Source organism: Bombyx mandarina, chromosome 20, assembly GCF_030267445.1.
Source record: "Bombyx mandarina strain Sakado chromosome 20, ASM3026744v2".
Classification (NCBI taxonomy): Eukaryota; Metazoa; Arthropoda; class Insecta; order Lepidoptera; family Bombycidae; genus Bombyx; species Bombyx mandarina.
Window position 1 is genome coordinate 4172925 of NC_143226.1, and position 20931 is coordinate 4193855.

At 38.2% G+C, this 20931-nt stretch overlaps 1 protein-coding gene and 1 pseudogene across 1 annotated transcript; both read left to right on the forward strand.

Moving 5' to 3' along the window:
* Positions 1-3439: 3439 nt before the first annotated feature.
* LOC149500670 (uncharacterized) lies at positions 3440-5847 on the forward strand. The gene is made up of 2 exons (XM_089735920.1): positions 3440-3574; positions 3895-5847. The coding sequence occupies exons 1-2, from the start codon at positions 3440-3442 to the stop codon at positions 5830-5832; spliced, it is 2073 nt and encodes a 690-aa protein (XP_089592046.1). The 3' UTR covers positions 5833-5847.
* A 626-nt stretch (positions 5848-6473) lies between these two features.
* On the forward strand, positions 6474-18759 carry LOC149500671 (uncharacterized; annotated as a pseudogene).
* Positions 18760-20931: the final 2172 nt, after the last annotated feature.

Consider the following 20931-nt stretch of genomic DNA (forward strand, 5'->3'; position numbering starts at 1 on the left):
GTTTCTTGATTTCATCAACTTAAAATGGCCTTAAGAGTCCATTCACAAAACCACATACGAATATTTCCAAATCCCCTATGGTCTAGCAAATGCCCCTATCGTGTATCGGAAAGCCATAACAAAAACACTGAAATCCTTCATTGATGCTGGGCAGGTCTTAGTTTTTTTTTTTTAATCACGCCACGTTAACTGCTCCCGTGCTAAGTTCGTAAAGAACTTGTGTTACAGGTACCAGATAACGGAAATAAATATAATATTTTTATTATACACATACATATATTTAATATACACCCATAACCCTGGAAAGACAATTATATAAATCATACAAATATCTTCCCTTGGCGGGATTCGAACCCGCGACCCCCTTGTGTAGTGACCATGTCACTTACCACTACACCAGACGGCCGTTAAGTTTATATTGATGATGTTTTGTTAACGACAGACGGACTGGAAGAGAATCTCGCCCTATTAGAATCTGTCATAAAAAAACTAACAGAAGCGGGTTTTTCTATTAACTTGAAGAAAGTTAAGTCTCCACGACCGAATCGAAACAGGTTCGACAATTTCTTGCCTTAGCAGGATATTTTCGAAGATTTCAAACATTCCTTACTATGCGACTAAAACTGCACACATTGCCGCTTTAACCAAAAAGAGTGTAAATTTTATTGGAGTAATGAACATGAAAAAGCGCGCCCAGAAATAATTTCTCATTTAACTAACGAACCAGTTCTGGCAATATTCGATCCGGAGCCGTGAAATGAATTGCGCACTGATGCGAGTTCGATAGGTTATGGAGGAACAGGTCGTCATGCAGGTACATAATGATGGACGTAGACGCGTAGTCGCTTATTTAAGCAAGTTTACAGGTGCGGAATCAAAGTACCACCGCTATGAGCTAGAGACCTTCGCGGTAGTAAAGTCATTACCACATATTAGACAATATTTAGTTGGTAAACCTTTGAAAATTATCACGGATTGTAATGCTTTAAAAATGATCCAGCGTAAAAGGGATCTCCAACCCAGAGTGTCTAGATGGTAAATATATATGCAAGATCTCGATTTCACGTTAGAATACCGTAAAGGCTGTCTCATGTCACAACACGTAGACTATCTAAGTAGGAATCCAGTCAATGTTGTTAATGTTGTTCAAAAACCACAAAATTGGGCTCCGGTGGCGCAGGCAGGTGACGAAGAAAGTTTAACGTTGCTAGAAAAAATTAATAACCAATAATCAAACCATTCATAATAAATATACAATTTGAATCCGAAGAAAGTTAAACGACAAAAAATCACTAGCGATTTATGAATCTTTTCGTGTTTATTACCAAGTGCATGACATTTTGGACGGTCTTTGATCATTATTTGGTGCTAAGGAGTAATTAAGAACGAACAATAGTGCTAATAAATACATTGTAGTGAAAATATAACCTCTTTTATAATAAGAAAACCGCGTCTTTCAAAGTCTTCCAAAAATACTCTGATCATGGCAACGCCATCTGCTAAAACAAGTACGCACTACTTTAATCATCGTAGCGCATCGAACTAACACCACATCGATCTAACATTCAGATCAAAATATATGACGGAGGAGAAACAACAATGGAGAAATCTCCGTAATGTTTTTTAAAAGTGTGACGTCAGCATTGCCGACGTCACAGTTATTAAGTTCTTGACGATGACTCATGTTTGAGCTTTCGAAACAAAACTTCATAAGAACTTGGTGAGCTACGTATATTTCACGAGAAGCATAACAACGTTCCAGAGAGATCCGTACTGTACTACGGCTCGGACACGAATGAATGAGCGCTTTTTTTTTCCCCTACCTATGCTGGTACCCTTGAGAGGCTATTTCAGCTCGTTTGTAGGTGAGCTCACGGGGCTCAAACCGGAGAGTTGCTAACACTGACCCTAGCAAGAGCAGTGCTTCGCAGAATTTACCACCGGATCGGAAACGCGACCTACTGAGAAGATCCGGCGAGAAACTCAGTGAGCGCTAGACAGCACGGCCGTATTTATAGGGCTTCGTACACGTGAGCGTGTTTACACGTTTTTTAAACACGTGAGCGTGTTCACACGTGTTTTAAACACGTTAGCGTGTTTACACGTGTTTTAAACACGTTAGCGTGTTTACACGTGTTTTAAACACATGAGCGTATTTATACGTTTTTAAAGTATTGAAATTACAATAAAAGGAACTGTTTAACATCAATTTCTTATCACAGAGTAATTAGTTGATGATCAGATGATCCGATTATCACATTCAATCATTATTATTTTTATAATAAGTAGGTAAATAGTCATATTTGCGCCGACACGGCCATACTGACAGGCGGTGCGCGCTCTGCACCAGCCGCCCATGTATGGTGAATCACCAGAGAGTTCTTGGAGTCCATCTGAAACAATGGAATGTCTGTTTCTGAGATTGGTATCTGTGTACCTTTTTATGTTACTTTGAAAGGAACTTTTTGTGTAGGGTTATATTGTGGCGTGCACTGTGGTACTTATGTAGTGGGCGTACACTGTGGTACTTATGTAGTGGGTGTAATTTTAGTTATCGAGATTAAAATGAAAAACTTTACTCTTCGTATTAATAATTCAGTTGATTGTTGGTTTTGTTGCTCGAATATGCTGATTCGTGAAGTGGATGGCACAGGTTCATCGGCTGATGCTGGAGAGTCGTCTTCTTCCGCCGACACGGTTATCTGGTCTCCAGGTTGCGGTGCCTGACGGAGTTGATGATGAGCTACTTTTCTTGAACGCCCTGAACCAACCACCTTTTTTACTAAATAACGGTCATTGTCCAGGATTCTTGTTATATCATATGGTTCGTAAAATTTCACTCTCATCAATTTTTCATAACGCGCCTAAAGAAGTATAACTTCAAAAACCATGTTCTGAAGGTTTATTAATTACAAACGTCATTCCTTGTGACTCCCTCTCTAAAATCACTTAATTGTTACAAAGATCATTGGGCGTTTTTTACCCGCTTTTTTTAAAGTCGCGAACATAAACCAAAACACTTTTAAATCATAGTGCTTCCAATCATATTTAATATTATGTGGTTATTTTAATTCATAACAATGGGAAAATGGAAATAAAAGTAAAATGAAATTCATATTTTAAGTTGACTATTTGTCCTAATTACTAAATATGACCGCTCAGTAAGTTAAAATATCACTCCGTGGTATTTTCGTAAAGTCAACCTGACTGATATCCGATAAGTGGGTGTGCATGTTGCGTTCTCTTTCTCGCCCATTGTCGTAAAACAGGTTTGGTTGCGCTCGCGCAGGTAGCTAGCTTATCTTACTACAACGCAGTCCTTCGTCATCCGTCGTAGCGATCTGTGTTTTACTGTGTTCCCATTGTGTTCTGAGTCTACTAATTACCTACTGCTTGTTTACTGGATTTTGTTTGCCTTCGTGTTGGATTTGGCTGTGAAATGGAACGACGAAATAGTTGTGTGTCGTGTGAGCGATCTGTTCTACGTCGTAGAAGACATCGTCTTACACAAATGTTTTTAGAAAGATATCATGACTATGCAGTACTATTATTACAAGAAATAATGCCACGGGAGGTAAGTTTCTCAATATTTATTATATATATTAAACATTCCTGTTATATACATCCTGTAACAAAAGCTAGGCAGCTATTTTTTCTTTCGGGATTTCCATATTGGTTCCATAGAAAAAGTTGTTTATGACGGTTAGAATGCCCCCTAAAATATTACTACACTACATTGTATGAATAAGTACTCACAGCCACGTCAGCCAGCTGTGACGTCATACCAGTCCTTTTCAACCATTGAAACTGTTCATTCCTTGGTCATAGTGTATTTCGTTGTGACCTTTATTATTATGATTATCAATTAATAACCGTAAAATAAACTTGTTACAGATTGCTTTTGATGGAACACTATCAATATGCAACCCTTGCTGGCTGAGATTTTATCGCGCAGTGCAAGTCCGGCCAGTAGACGATCCATTACCTCAGCAAGTTCAAGAACCATTACCCCAGCAAGTACAAGAAGAGGAAGTCCAAGAAATAGTAGTTGACGTTCAACAACAACAAGACATAGGTCTTATGACTATTCCTGGATATTTGCGTGTATCTAATACTGCTCGACGCTGTGTTTTTCAAAACTGCAGAAACGTACCAGCAAATGCTGTGCCAAAATATGTCAGGTTACATTTTTTTCGTATTAATAAGCTATTCATACCAAAACTTGCTCGAGTTTGCCAACCCCATATGATAAACAATGAATGGGAAGATCTACTTAATGAGCAAATACCTCTTCATGAAAACTTTAATAGTGCTCATGTTCTCGATATTATCGAGCTGTATGAATGGAGATTGGAACGAGGAACTCAGTTGGACTTCGAAAATGTTGAGGAGATAGATGACAATGAACTACATTTTTATACGGGTATGGATAAAATTCAATTCAATAATATTTTGAATCAAACATCTTCTCTACGTGATAGAACCAACAGTTCTGCTACTGTTTTGGGACTGTATTTAGTTAAAATAAGAACAGGTGAACCAGACGAGCGTATAGCTTCTATGTTTAATATGTCGAGAAGAACATTGGAACGAAAACTAAAAATAGCTCGAGAATGTTTATCTGAAGAGTTTGTTCCCCGCCATCTGGGTTTGGATCACATGACGAGAGAAGATGTAGTAGCTCGCAACTTAACCATCCCGAGTCATATTTTTGGAGGTAACCAGAATGAACCTGCGGCCATTCTTGTGTGTGATGGAACATACATATACGTGCAAAAAAGCTCCAACTTCCTTTTTCAGAGAAGAACGTATAGCCTGCACAAATTCCGCAACTTAATAAAACCCTTTTTAATTGTATGCACAGACGGCTATATTGTAGACGTATTAGGCCCGTATCCAGCTATTACTACGGATGCCGAAATAATGCGTCACATGATGGAGGAGGAAGTTCGGTATTGGTTTCTGAACGCCAACGATATTTTCATATTGGACCGCGGCTTTAGAGACTCTATCCCTGCCATCGAAGAGCATGGATATGATGCACATATGCCGCCAACAAGGACGAGAGGAGAGCAGTTGAGCACAGTAGATGCAAATAAATCACGTCTAATCACTATGTGTCGTTGGGTGGTAGAGACTATTAATGGTCGCTTTAAAAAATACTTCAAAATATTCCGCCATGTTTATTTTAATGTAGCGCTTACAAATATGATGACTGATTTTAAAATAACTGCAGCACTTATCAATGCCACTTATCAGCCATATAGAGATAACGCTCATGCCGCAGAGTTTATAAATATAATAAATGAGAATATAAATAGAGAAAATGAATTGGCTGATTACGTGATTCGAAACAACTTAAACAGGCAAAGAGTTGCATTCACGCCGATAGAGGCAAACAATCCCGAATTAAGAGATTTTCCACAATTAACTTACGACGAGCTATTTTTATTTACCTTGGGAATATACCATTTGAAATTGGCCAAATCTTATTGCCATGAACACATGCGGCCAAACGGAGTGTATATAATGGAATTATACCATCGCAGAGAGTTGGTAGAAAATAAAATATTAATACGAGGCAGAATACAGTCTCGTCACATAAGAGCAAAACGCTATTATACATATATACTAATAAATCCGGCATTGCAAGGAAGACAAAGCCTCGAAGGGTATTACTGTTCCTGTATACACGGCCGCCGCACTGTAGGGAGTTGCGCGCACATCGCCAGTGTGGTATACTTTTTATCTTGGGCTATATATCAAGAAGAATTTCACGCACCTGCGGCGTTTTTAGACGAAACTCTTGTAGATTTGGATGCGGCAGAATAAAAGTAAAGAGAAAAACATGTTTTTTTTATTCCTTTTTTCCTCTTGAATTATTGCACAAAAAAGTAAAAAAAAATATATTTTTTTTATGTCCAGTTTCTCCTTATTCCCACGGCTCACAGATATGGGACCTATACCATTGTAAACTAGATTCAATTGCCTATCCACCAGACCTAATTTCATTTTTGTTCGCTGTAGGTAAGTGTCCCATACAAAGGTGCCCGATGTCATTTAACGAATTTACAACAGTTTTTTACTCGCTACGGAAAAAAACAATTTATTGAAATAGTTCTGAAAAGAGATTTTGTCGGTAACCTTTTTCCCGAAATATCTAAACAGAATGTCTAAATATGTTTTGATGACACATTTTATTAAGAGGTATTTATGATTAGTGTCATGATCAATAGATTCCAACCGAAAAATAGTGTCCGAGTTTTCGGATGAGTGCTCCATAATGAATATAAATATATATAGATAATAGTTTTGGGGCACTGACTTTCTTGGGATCCTATAAAATATGTTTTAATTATTATTTTTGTACGTTTTAAGCGAGGTAGCGAAATTTTATATAAGCAATCCTATTAAATCGATACAAAGTCAATAAATAATGTACAACCCAAGACAGACGGCTGAACTGACTGACAATGACATTTGGTGCGCTAAACATGGCGGATTTTCGGCCTCATTAGGTATTTACGTATATTCATGTTTAATTTTATGTACGCACTGAAATACTGTAATATTGTTTTCCTGCGAGTTACAGTGCTGAGTAAAAACGAAATAGATATATGTTTATGTGTGTGCCTTCAAAATTGATGCTATTTATATAAGCAATTGTACGTATAGAACAATATGTCGTGTCTCTACTTTAAAGGACAGATTCGAATACGTCAGATGGCGACGTTTGCGCAAGTGACAGTGATATAAACATATCGTTCCTTTCGACCATAATTTGTGTGCCTTCAAAATTGATGCTATTTATATAAGCAATTGTACGTATAGAACAATATGTCGTGTCTCTACTTTAAAGGACAGATTCGAATACGTCAGATGACGACGTTTGCGCAAGTGACAGTGATATAAACATATCGTTCCTTTCGACCATAATTTGTGTGCCTTCAAAATTGATGCTATTTATATAAGCAATTGTACGTATAAAATAATATGTCGTGTCTCTACTTTAAAGGACAGATTCGAATACGTCAGATGACGACGTTTGTGCAAGTGACAGTGATATAAACATATCGTTCCTTTCGACCATAATTTGTGTGCCTTCAAAATTGATGCTATTTATATAAGCAATTGTACGTATAAAACAATATGTCATGTCTCTACTTTAAAGGACAGATTCGAATACGTCAGATGACGACGTTTGTGCAAGTGACAGTGATATAAACATATCGTTCCTTTCGACCATAATTACTGTCAGGAAAATGAAATCAATAAATAATTTAAAATTTAAAGGTGCACTGAAATTGTACAACGTTGGAGATCCGTGGGAAGAACTCGCACTCGACTTTGCCCGACCGGTTCTAGATAGCGATAGTGGAAACAAGTACTGCATGGTGGTGATGGATTACTTCAGAAAGTGGCCCGAAGTCTTCACCATTCCTGATCATGAAGCCTCGACGAACGCCGATAAATTAGTGCCTGAAGTGTTCTGTCGGTTTGGAGTAGCCCTTAGAAATACCGCACTGCAGTGCAGTCACGAAAGTACGACTGTGACGACGGCTTTCGCAAACTTTCGGAGAGAATTGAGGCTGCCTGCGGACTTAATCACCGGCACTCCACCTGACGCTCCTTGTAGTGTCCTGGAATAGGAACAGATTCCATACACTTTTTGACAAATATCCAACAATATAACAATTGCTTTCAAATGACTTCTCGGGGCAACAAATGCAGTTGGGCAAAATTTCATGCCAACTTTCAAGGTATGTATTATACCAGTCATAATTATTTTAGCGAACAATATTTTCTGTCACCTAAGTTAAGATGTGTCACTAATCATCAAATCTCTAATCCCAAGAAATATATTACTGTCATCATATTATTTGGTGATGATTGGTTTTATTTTATTTTATAGCGTTTGGTATAAACATATATTTTTTTTATATTTACTGATACAAGGCCAAATATATCACAGAGCAGGTTCACTGTTACCAGTGTCAGGTAGCAACTACAAATACCTGCAATACAAGAAATTGATCTGCGTTGTTTAAATAGCAATTCAGTAAAGAGGTCTATTGTAGAACAATTACAAACATTATTTCATGAACACAATCAATTGCTTATATCGTTTCACACTGCACTGGATCTGATGCCATCTGATAATCACAAAATTGTAATCAGATCTGATAAAACACTGCCGTCTGTGCGGTTTAAATCGTATTTGTACGACTTTTTGCAAACATTACGCGAGTACGGTCGAGCATCGAAATCGTACTGGAAACGTAGGTTTTTTTAAATATTTAATCCATTGTAACATTATTTTATGTAAATAGTTCTGGCAACAATGTAAGAAATCCTTTGTCACAAAAGACAAATATCCAGAGCCGCAAAATAAAACTCCTTTGACAGAATAATATAGGTACTATTGAATATCAGCAACATTACCCAGTTTCGGGGAAGCCCCTTTTATTCTAATTTCTATAATTTCTATGCATGAAAGAAGACTCTCCTTCGAAAGAAATAAAGTTCATATTTGTTTAACTTTCTTTTCACCCTACACAGCTAGCTAAACAGTTCATAGAAACGAAAATGGAACGTAAGTCAGGGTATTAAGACTTTTTAAAATGAAATATCTAATTAGTAAACAAAATATTATTTAATTTAAAAAATCTGATACTTATTTCAAGGCTAATAGTCTATTACAAAATAAAATACCTACGCACACAATACCAACAGCGACCGCCGGCACACAGCAACACTACATACAATACATAAAAGAAAGCCACGTAATACAAAAATAATTACTATCCCTTTCTTTCGTCGGCTTAATATTCTTACAATAGAGTGAGACGGCAGGCTATTCCCGATGTTCGCGGCAACGCGGTTGCGTCGGCGGTGATCAAAGAAAAATCTAAACAACGAAGTCATCAAAATATTTTTGACAAATCAGTCACGCCGCGTCCACCTTATCGATAAGAGGTCAAGTGATAGTACAAATAAAATATCTCCCGTATTTCGCTATGTCTTTTCGGTATACTAACGTTCAATACACAGAAATGGTGAGAACTTTGGCACGGTGCACAGTGGGTCGATACTGTGATTTTAGTGACTTAGGGACCAACTTTGTTTTTTTATAAATTTTTTTATGTAGATAGATAGAGCTCGTTAATCTCAATAATAATTGTTTTGGGCAAAAATTACAAAAACTTTATAGTTTGGTCAGAAAAATGTGTTTTGTGATTTTTTTGTATGGAGCGGGTCACATTAAATTAAATTCCTGCTAAGTACCGCGAGGTCCCGCTTTGAAACTTTATTTTCCTTATACCTTGTCTAGTCTACTATCATTTGATGCTATGAACATGTGCATAAAGTTGCAACTCTGCCAAATAAATGGATCGAAAAAAATTAATAAATACATAGAATAAAAACCTTTATATTTTTTTTCGTAAGTGCTTTTAAGTTAAATTTGATATGGATTAGTAAGTAAAAGCACGTAGTGATACCCATAATTACATAATACCTAACAACAATACATTTAGTAGGTCTCTAATTAAGCAATCTCTCTAATTATTAAGATAGTTAACATTATTTAATGAGGATAATTAGTTAAGTAGCCATTACTGGGTAGTAGAAAATATAGTAAACATTTGTTTGTCTCTGAAAGTATAAAGTGACCATGTTTATTATATACTAACTAGTGTTCGTTTATTCGTACTACTACTAACATCTCGTGATTGTCGTTGTGATCTTGCTGTTTCCGTAATAATTGATAATTTTGTTAACAATTTAGGATTATTTATGATTTTAAGAGAGCAACTACAGTCGCTGTCTGATAATAAAAAACTCTTTCAATTCCTACAAAATCAAATAAACGTGACCGAAGAGAAAAATGTTGAGCTCCAAAAATTCAGTACGCAATTTTGTTCAAATATAAGTGCAATATGGAAACGAAGTAGTCGCATGTTAGCACAGTTTATAAGAAAAAAATGTGATTGGTTAGAATGTGCAATAAACTAGCCCGAAGGAATGATACCTGAAGCTATCAACACTGCACATGAAAGGCTCGAGATTTCTAATACTGAAGATGTTGAAAATGTACCACCCTCAAATGTACTACAGAAGCCTCGACATCTATTTTTGCACCTCGAAAACCTTTTGAAGAATTGGGATCCAGGCAAAAACGAAGACGCATTGAACAAATTTACCAATCGCTTTCGTTATCCCCGGATGAAATGAAAGCTACTACAATTACTAGTTTGAGAAACACTAGAAATGAAGATGTAGGAGAAATAATGAACCACTTGTCAAATCACCCCGAAGATCTAGAAAAAGTTAATGAGTATTTAATTACAAGTAAAGTGAAAAGTAGTACATATTCTCCTGATAAGGCAATATTAGTTTCACTTAAATTAAGTGGCAGTATATAAACCTAAGAGAAGCAGCAAGTGAAAATGGGTCTGATTTATACCCTTCTTAATATAAAATTAAGCAAGAAAAGACCAAATGTTATCCAGGGAAAGACGAGGTAATTATTACAGAAGAAGGAGCTGCTATTAAAATGCAAGCATTACTAAACTTGGCGCTATATAGGCTTTTAGATGTGATTACTTCGGATTTGGACTCTGCAAGAGAGCTACTGCTTATAAGCAAATAGGCTTTGATAGAGCCCCAGGTCAAAGTAATTATAAACAAAAAACTGAAACAGAGTTTGATGATTCATCTATTTTCATGGTCAGTCTAGTTCCTATAAGGCTTCAGAAATTTGATGGAACAATTGTTTGGGAAAACGACCTCATCAACTTTTTATTGCCGTCCAATAATGTTTAAATTTACAAAAGAAACGCAGTCAACAGTGACAATTATAAAAGCTAGCATAACAGAAGAAATAGAAAGACTTCAGCCATCAAAAATCAAACAAGTTGAAGTTAAGCATCAATTGCACATGATGATGATAGACGGCAAAATAACCTCATATTTTTCAGAAACATTTTCTGCTGTCTGTGATATTTGCAAAGCAAAACCGTCAAAGTTTTTTGGAGTGACTTGCTTATCAAAGAGAAAATAATGAAGAAATATTCCAGTATGGAATGCCATCTTTACATGCCTGGATACGATGCATGGAGTGCTTACTTCATATCGGTAAATATAATTTTATTACTTCACAATTTTTTCATCGTATGTAGTTTCCTGTGAGATTATTTTTTATATGACACTTTTTTGTTTGCGTCTTATCGTTTGGACTTCAAGAAATGGGGTTGCAAGGGGGGATGACAAAGAAAAAATATCAATCAGAAAGAGCGCTATACAGCAAGCGTTTAAAAAGGAATGCGGTTTACTTATAGATGTTGTCAAGCAAGGAGTAGGAACAACCAATGATGGCAATACTGCCAGAAGATTTTTCAGGGATGCAGAAGAAACAGCCCGCATAACAGGAATACGTAAAGATTTAATAGAGAGGCTTCACGTGATTCTTCACTCTTTTGCATCTGGAGAGCGCGTTTCCAATTTTTCGGAATTTTTTAGATATACTGCAGAATTGTATGTTAATGTATATCCCTGGTATTATATATGCCTTCGAGTATCCATAAATTGTTGGCACATGGCAGTGATATATAATAATGAAGAACTTTGGTGCCATTCGTATAGGTAAACTCTCGGAAGAGGCAGCGGAAGCTCGCAATAAAGATTTTCGGAAATATACAGAGAGATGTTATTCAAGAATGAGAAGTAGAACGTCGACTAATGAGGATATTTTACACAATCTTCTTTCGTCTTCTGACCCAAAGATCGAAAGGTGAAACAAAATATATAATATTTAGAGAGATTGCATAATTAGAGACCTACTAAATGTATTGTTGTTAGGTATTATGTAATTATGGGTATCATTACGTGCTTTTACTTACTAATCCATATCAAATTTAACTTAAAAGCACTTACGAAAAAAAATATAAAGGCTTTTATTCTATGTATTTATTAATTTTTTTCGATCCATTTATTTGGCAGAGTTGCAACTTTATGCACATGTTCATAGCATCAAATGATAGTAGACTAGACAAGGTATAAGGAAAATAAAGTTTCAAAGCGGGACCTCGCGGTACTTAGCAGGAATTTAATTTAATGTGACCCGCTCCATACAAAAAAATCACAAAACACATTTTTCTGACCAAACTATAAAGTTTTTGTAATTTTTACCCAAAACAATTATTATTGAGATTAACGAGCTCTATCTATCTGCATAAAAAAAATTATAAAAAAACAAAGTTGGTCCCTAAGTCACTAAAATCATAGAATCGACCCACTGTGCGGTGTGATGATAATGTGACACTAGCGTGTAGAATATTTAACACGACATACGGTACTAGTGTAGACCGCCGCACTATGTTATCAGCAACACAACGGCTTCGAGACCACGGAACTTTTCGTCCAAACACGGCTATCGACAGGGGAGACAATATGCGTACACACACTCGTCTCCAAAACGAAATTCTCGATTATTTCGACAAAAATCCGCATAGTAGCACTCGGGAAGTAGCACCACGCTTCGGCTGTAGCCATATGCATATATGGCGCATGCTTAGTGGTGATGGCGAGCATCCATTCCACCTCAGGCGATGCCAGGAGCTGACGCCAAGTGACTACTTACCACGCTTAGAGTTCTGCCGCTGGTTATTACAAAATTGGCAGCGAAACATTAGTTGGACTGACGAAAGTATATTCACACGTGTGGGAATGTACAATCAACATAACACGCATTTATGGATGCATGAAAATCCACACGCATGCAGAGTAGACTCCTTCCAACATCGATTTTCAATCAATGTCTGGGCGGTTATGATCGGTACACACATACTGGGACCAGTATTTTTACAACGTCTGACAGGATAGTCATATTTACTGTTTTTACGAGAAACTTTACCTACTCTATTAGAGGACGTACCTCTTGTTAATTTACAAGAGGTATTTTACCAACACGATGGTGCCTCCGCGCATTTCACCTGGAGTTTTCGCCAGCATCTTCATGCCGAGTACGGAGAACGCTGGATCGGGCGCAGAGGGCCTGTTCAGTGGCCTCCTAGATCAGCTGATTTGACGCCTCTCGACTTTTTTTTGTGGGGGCGAATAAAATCGCTAGTTTATAACACACAGACAATAAGTGCCGAAGAACTAAAGAATAAGATAATAACCGCCTTTGAAAAAGTGAAAAGTGACATTGCAGTATTATCTAAAATAAAACAATAAGCTACTTGAGCGAATCATACTTAACCGCATTTCACCAACTATAGAAAAACATATTCCTCAAGAGCAAGCTGGATTCCGTCCAGGACGCAGCTGCAGCGATCAAGTGTTAGCACTGACCACACTCTTGGAGAGGGGCTTTAACGAAAACCTCAAGTCGTCAACTGTATTCGTGGATCTAACAGCTGCTTACGACACAGTGTGGCGCCAGGGACTGCTGTACAAACTACTCAAGCTGATCCCCTGTATAAAGATCTACAATGTTATTGAGGACGCCCTTACCAACAGACCATTCCGTGTCCATCTGGGAGACAAGTCTAGCTTATCCAGGGTCCTGAACAACGGCCTCCCGCAGGGTTCAGTCCTCGCACCAACACTCTTCAACGTGTACACCCACGATGTGCCAGAGACGCTCTCCAGGAAATTTGCGTACGCCGACGATCTAGCTCTAGTCGCACAAGGCCGCAGTATAGAGACAACGGAATGTCACCCTGAAAACGACATGGCCACGCTTGATAACTACTTCATTCGATGGCGTTTGTGTCCAAATGCTTCCAAGACGGAAGTCTGCTGTTTCCACCTAAATAACCGACAGGCTAACAAGAAACCCAACGTCACCTTTAGAGGCTCCACTCTCCCCTTTAACCCCTGTCCCAAATATCTGGGTGTCACTCTAGACCGGTCTCTCACATTTTTTTTTTTTATTTTTTTTATTGCTTAGATGGTTGGACGAGCTCACAGCCCACCTGGTGTTAAGTGGTTACTGGAGCCCATAGACATCTACAACGTAAATGCGCCACCTACCTTGAGATATAAGTTGTAAGGTCTCAGTATAGTTACAACGGCTGCCCCACCCTTCAAACCGAAACGCATTACTGCTTCACGGCAGAAATAGGCAGGGCGGTGGTACCTACCCGCGCGGACTCACAACAGGTCCTACCACCAGTAAATACAGTGCCCACCTAAACAACGTCGCAGCGAAACTGAGAACCAGGAACAATATCCTACAAAAGCTGACAGGGACAACGTGGGGAGCCTCAGCCAACTGTCTGAGGACATCCGCCCTGGCCCTGGTATATACGACGGCAGAATACTGCACCCCTGCATTGTTGAACAGCTCCCACACTACTGTAGTCGATACGCAACTAAACCACACTATGCGCCTAATCACGGGGTGCTTAAAACCAACCCCTCTGCACTGGCTTCCGGCTCTGAGCAGCATTGCCCCACCCCACCTTCGCCGCACCCACCACCTATACGCAGAGATAGAAAAGGCGCTTAGACGACCCGAGCTGCCTATCAACAGGGACCTAGCCAACTTCAAACCGACGAGATTGAAGTCACGAAACCCACCGGCATTACAGACACACCAACCACACTCCAATTGGAACACAAACGAGGCCTGGGTTAAAGAATGGTCAGCCAGATGTATCCCACCTGAACTGTTCGAGCTGAGTCCACACTCCCGCCCACCTGGTTTCAAAGAAAAACGCCCAATCTGGTGCATGCTTAACCACCTGAGAACGGGAGTTGGTCACTGTAACCAACTGCGGCAGGGATGGGGCTGGACGGAAAACAAAAGCTGTGAATGCGGATGCCCAGAGCAAACTATACGCCACATTGTCATGGAATGCCCACTAACGAGATTCGCAGGCCAAGTGGAAGATCTCAAAAATTTAACAGAAGCAGCTATAGATTATTTCACAGACTGTAAATTTAAATTATAACCACGCAGTGTAAACGAATGCCATACGATAAATAAATAAATAATCAAATCACGCTTTTTTACCAGCAGTTTAATAATTCTTATTTACAAATTTACTTTAACTAATCAGTAATTACACAATATTGGCTTCACATAGAACAAAATTATTCAATGACGACAATCCAAAACCTGAAAAGTGTGATGGAAAGAAGAATCATAAATATTTACTATCATAAATCATAATGTAGTTATTTTGTGTACCTATTATTATTACCTATAGTCCCCGGCACGTAACTTGGCAAGAGTCGTTAGATGCGCAGAAGTCGTTTTTAGGTCTCTTTGGTTGTCAAGCGGGACGCGGGGAAAGACGTAGCACCGTTCCGAGCGCGCGATTGGTACGCCAGTCGACCCTTGCCTTCCGCACCGTGTCTACGTTCCGTTCACTCCTGCTTACACTTGCGCCTACTAAAGAGGCAGATTTTATATAATAACTAGTCAGGTCATAAGTATTGTCACACAGTAAAAACTTTTCTTTTAGAATGCTGGCCACAAAAAAGTTTATTGAATTCGAATTTCGAATTGTTCATGAAAATAAAAATGTATACTTTTAGAATTTTACTCATTTTTAAATATGGAGTGGACGCTTAAAGAAGACCGTGTTGCAGTTATTGCGTTGCATCGTTGCGGTTACCCGCCAATTAAAATTTTTAACATACTGAAAAATTTGAATATAACCAAAAGATTCGTTTATCGTACCATCAAACGATACAATGAAGACTCTAGTGTAGATGACAGGTCAAGAAGTGGTCGCCCTCGGTCTGTTAGGACTCCAGCAGTGATAAAAGCTGTGAAGGCGCGAATTCAAAGAAATCCCAAACGTAAGCAGAAACTGTTGGCCCTTCAGATGGGGTTAAGCAGAACCACGGTGAAAAGGGTGTTAAATGAAGACTTAGGGCTTCGGGCATATCGAAGAAAAACAGGACATCGTTTGAATGCTCGTCTAATGGACCTGAGACTGAAGAGATGCCGCGCTTTGTTGAAGCGGTACGCGGGAAAAAAAGTCGGGAAATTCTTTTTTCGGATGAAAAAATTTTTACCGTAGAAGAGAGCTACAACAAACAAAATGATAAGGTGTACGCACACAGTAGTGAAGAAGCGAGCAACCGTATTCCGCGTGTCCAACGAGGTCATTTTCCATCCTCGCTCATGGTATGGTTGGGAGTTTCTTATTGGGGCTTAACAGAGGTACATTTTTGTGAGAAAGGTGTAAAAACGAATGCAGTTGTGTATCAAAATACAGTCCTGACGAACCTTGTGGAACCTGTTTCTCATACCATGTTCAATAACAGGCACTGGGTATTCCAACAAGATTCGGCGCCAGCTCATAGAGCGAAGAGCACACAAGACTGGCTGGCGGCGCGTGAAATCGACTTCATCCGGCACGAAGACTGGCCCTCCTCCAGTCCAGATTTGAATCCGTTAGATTACAAGATATGGCAACACTTGGAGGAAAAGGCGTGCTCAAAGCCTCATCCCAATTTGGAGTCACTCAAGACATCCTTGATTAAGGCAGCCGCCGATATTGACATGGACCTCGTTCGTGCTGCGATAGACGACTGGCCGCGCAGATTGAAGGCCTGTTCAAAATCACGGAGGTCATTTTGAATAAACTTTAGTCTCATAAGAATCTATGTTTTGTTAAGTTCATTTTGGTATATGAATGGTTACATACTGAATAAACTTGTTTCAATTATTTTACATTAAACATGTGACAGAATTTATGACCTGACTAGGTATATATTGAGTTTTTGTTACAAGTTATTATTTTTGTTTTAAATTTAGTTTTTGTTACGTGTTATTGTTTTAAATTTGTTTGCAATGCCAAGACCAAACATCATTTTACGCAGACAAGCCAGAAAAATGGTTTATGATGTGTACTGTTTCATGGAGAAAGAAGCTCAAAATGAGAAAGAGACAGTAAAACGGACTGCAGAAGCTACCAAAACGTCAAAAAGGACAGTCAGACGTATAGTCAAAGAAGGCAGAAATTCCGAATTCCTCACTGTCTTTAGAACACCAGGGAAAAAAAGAACAAAGCAAAGCCGATCACAGAGATCGATAGTTTTGACCATTCTGTGATAAGAACCTGTGTGCATAATTACCACATTACAAATAAAGAGCTGCCTACAGTAGAAAAGCTACGAAAAAAATTAAAAGAAGACATCAATTTTATTGGCTCTGAACGCAGTCTGCGCAGAATTCTGAATAATTTAGGCTTCCGGTGGAAAAAAGCCGAAAACAATAGAAAAAATTAACATTAGGTTGCTAAGGATTGAGTTCGAATTCGTCGTGGCCTAAAGGATAAGACGTCCGGTGCATTCGTATCGAGCGATGCACCGGTGTTCGAATCCCGCAGGCGGGTACCAATTTTTCTAATGAAATACGTACTAAACAAATGTTCACGATTGACTTCCACGGTGAAGGAATAACATCGTGTAATAAAAATCAAACCCGCAAAATTATAATTTGCGTAATTACTGGTGGTAGGACCTCTTGTGAGTCCGCGCGGGTAGGTACCACCGCCCCGCCTATTTCTGCCGTGAAGCAGTAATGCGTTTCGGTTTGAAGGGTGGGGTAGCCGTTGTGACAATACTGAGACCTTAGAACTATATCTCAAGGTGTGTGGCGCATTTACGTTATAGATATCTATGGGCTCCAGTAACCACTTAACACCAGGTGGGCTGTGAGCTCGTCCACACATCTAAGCAATTAAAAAAAAAAAAAAAGTTCCTTAAAACACTTCTTAAATATAGGCAAGAAGGAAAATCTATTATTTACACAGATGAGTCGTATGTTGATTCATCTCATTCAGGTATGTAACAATTACCATACTTTGTTCCCGCATATTTGTGTCCTGTGAAATAGTTTGGACGTTGAAAGAGACACACTTACGAATATTAATCATATCTCTTATTACAGGTTCTAAGGCATGGTCAGATGGATCATCAAAGGGGCTTAAAAAACCAATTTCGAAAGGACAAAGGATTGTGATAGTGCACGCTGGATCCGAAGTTGGCTTTGTTCCTAATGCGCTGCTCTTATTTAAAGCGGGAACAAAATCTGGCGACTTTCATGATAACATGAATAATGAAAATTATACCAAGTGGCTTCGCAGCGAACTTATACCTAACCTGCCGCCAAATGCTGTATTAGTAATCGATAACGCATCATACCACAACAAACAGTACGATCCTGCACCTACCTCGAATGCCAAGAAAGCGGATATGCAGAGGTGGTTGGCGGAAAAGGACATACCATACGAAGAGAGTATGCTCAAACCTCAGCTACACAAATTGATTAGACTGTATAAATAACAACACAAGAAATATAGTATTGACCAGATACTTGCAGAACATAACCATAGCATTTTGCGATTACCACCCTACCATCCGGACCTAAATCCTATAGAAATGGCATGGGCTTCAATCAAAGGATATGTAGCCAGCAAGAACATGACATGGAATGCAACCAGTGTGATGGGCTTAGTAAAGGAGAAGGTCTAATTGATGGGCGCCGATGAATGGTCGCAATTATGCGGGAAGGTAAAAAAAATTGAGGCTGACTACATCCAAAGTGACCATATAGTCGATTTAGTCACTGAGCGTTTCATTATTTACGCCAGTGGCGACAGTGACTCTTCCAGCGACGAGAGTTATGTCGAGGATGAGGAGCAGACTCCTTCCACCAGCTCAGGTGCTACTATAAATTTAATGCAAGGGGTAGCACTATTAGATAATGATAGTGACGACGGCGACACATAATTTTTAATATGAAGTATTTTTTTTTAAATAAACTTCTTAACTTTTAATTGTATATTATTTAGCTGAACCCCACACACTGCCCTATCACCAGGGTGATGAGGAGAATTTATCCAGTAGCATTTTTTGCTGCAACTATAAAATTGGGAGGAACAAAAAACTGCCAAATTCCAAATCTTTTTAACAGAATGAAGTCTGTCAGGTCTGCTAGTATTATATAGAAATATAATACATTACTTGAGCTTAATTGTTTAATATACAGAACAGTTACTTAGCTAACTCTAACATATTGCAATACTATGTAGTAAGATATAATATATTAAAAAAGGCAACACATTAACATTTTATTACCTTAGGGAATACTGAAGGAACCATTTGTGGTTTTAACTTTTTCTTAGCTTCTATTAAACAGTCATCTTGTTTAAAATTCAAACTACAAACGCATGCTCATTTTGACACATTATTGTCAAGATTCATGGAAGTCATTCATGGAAGCAATCCACAAAGCCCTCCATTCTTCATTAGCTGGGATCCTGAAAACAGGACACGAAATTGTGACAATCCTATAACAACCAGTTGATATTTTTTGTTTACACTGTTTTTGTTCTTTTTTATGTTTGAGGTATTACTGGTGGCGCAGAGGCTTCACCAGGACAGGTAAGGTTTACACTGTATGAAAAAAAAAAAAAACGATTTCTCACATCAAATAGCAGTATATATGCACTGTTGTGTTCCAGTTTGAAGGACACTGTAGCCAGAGCAACTACTGGACATATTGAGACTTAACATATGTCTGAGCGCAGTGGAATGCAAAGCATTGCTTGGTAATTCATGGTGTCGGTTGATTTTGCTACTCTTAACACATAAATGTTGCTACTGTCCGTATGCGGTCGCATCGCTTAACGTCAGGCAAATTGCATGCTTGCGACGCTATTCAATGCAAAAAAATAAAGTTAAAAAAATACCACTTGATGGCTCTTATAATAACATTGCTAAATTAGTATGGTTTTTCAAGATTGATTTTTCAAATTTAGTATACGACATAGATTAAGTACAATGTACAAGACAAAAGGTATTAAATATCAAAATGATAAAAAATATCTCACATTATAAAAATATACGCTAGTAAAAATTAATCAATGAATTTTACCTATGGAAGGATATTCCACAACCTGGACAGAATTCCCTCTTACAACCGCTTCCAATACAAATGTTCACTATGATTACGCGGAAGCTTTCACTATTTTCGAAAATAAAACAAGCCACTAACTGTCAGTGCCCTTTTAACTTCGAATTACAAACGTAAATAGACGCCATTTTTGTTTATTTTTTATTTTTAAGGGACTTTATGACCTGGTAACTAAGACATTTAGGTCATATCTTATTTTAATGTATATTCTTATTTTGATGAAAAATTATAAAATGGAGTGAAATGAAATGAAATGAAGATGATTAATGTGAGACATGAATCAACTGGCATGAAATTAAATGTAATGAAATGAGATGTATGGGATGAAATAAAATCTCATTAAAATGGCAGTTATTTAGTGAGATTTTTTCAGTAGACTTTTTGAAGGATCCCGAGAAGCTACGTCCGCGACTTTGTTTCATTTTACCACATTTGTGCACTTTCACAGATATTAAACAGTCAATAAACCACCGTTATTACACATTTAAATCTGAAGAAACACTAAATAGACAAAATACCGTAAAATGGGGACAAAATCGAACTTCAGATTGAATTTTAAAATAGTTCCAATAAATAGTCACTGCTCAACCAAAGAAATAAGTTGAGTCTTAAACGTACCTAGGTGATAAAAACCGTTACATTATTTTAATTATTCATTTTAAAGAAATAATCGGTAAAATAATGGCCGTCCCAATTTACCCCGCGTCCGGGGTAAATTGACACAGGTAAGGGTTAAATTGGGATATTTGTAAGGACTGTCAGCTCGCAGTACTGCGATATATAGGTAGGTAGGTGCTATACAATTATTTATATGGACCGAAATGATGAATACAATCCAATCAATACAATACAATCAATCTGAAGTTGGATTTTGTCCCTATTTACTCCATTTTATGGTACTCACTTAATTCTAGTTGCAATCTGTGACCTTGTTCGTTCACGAAGCCCGCGACTTTTTGGCGGGAACGCGAGGAGTGGAGTTGTGT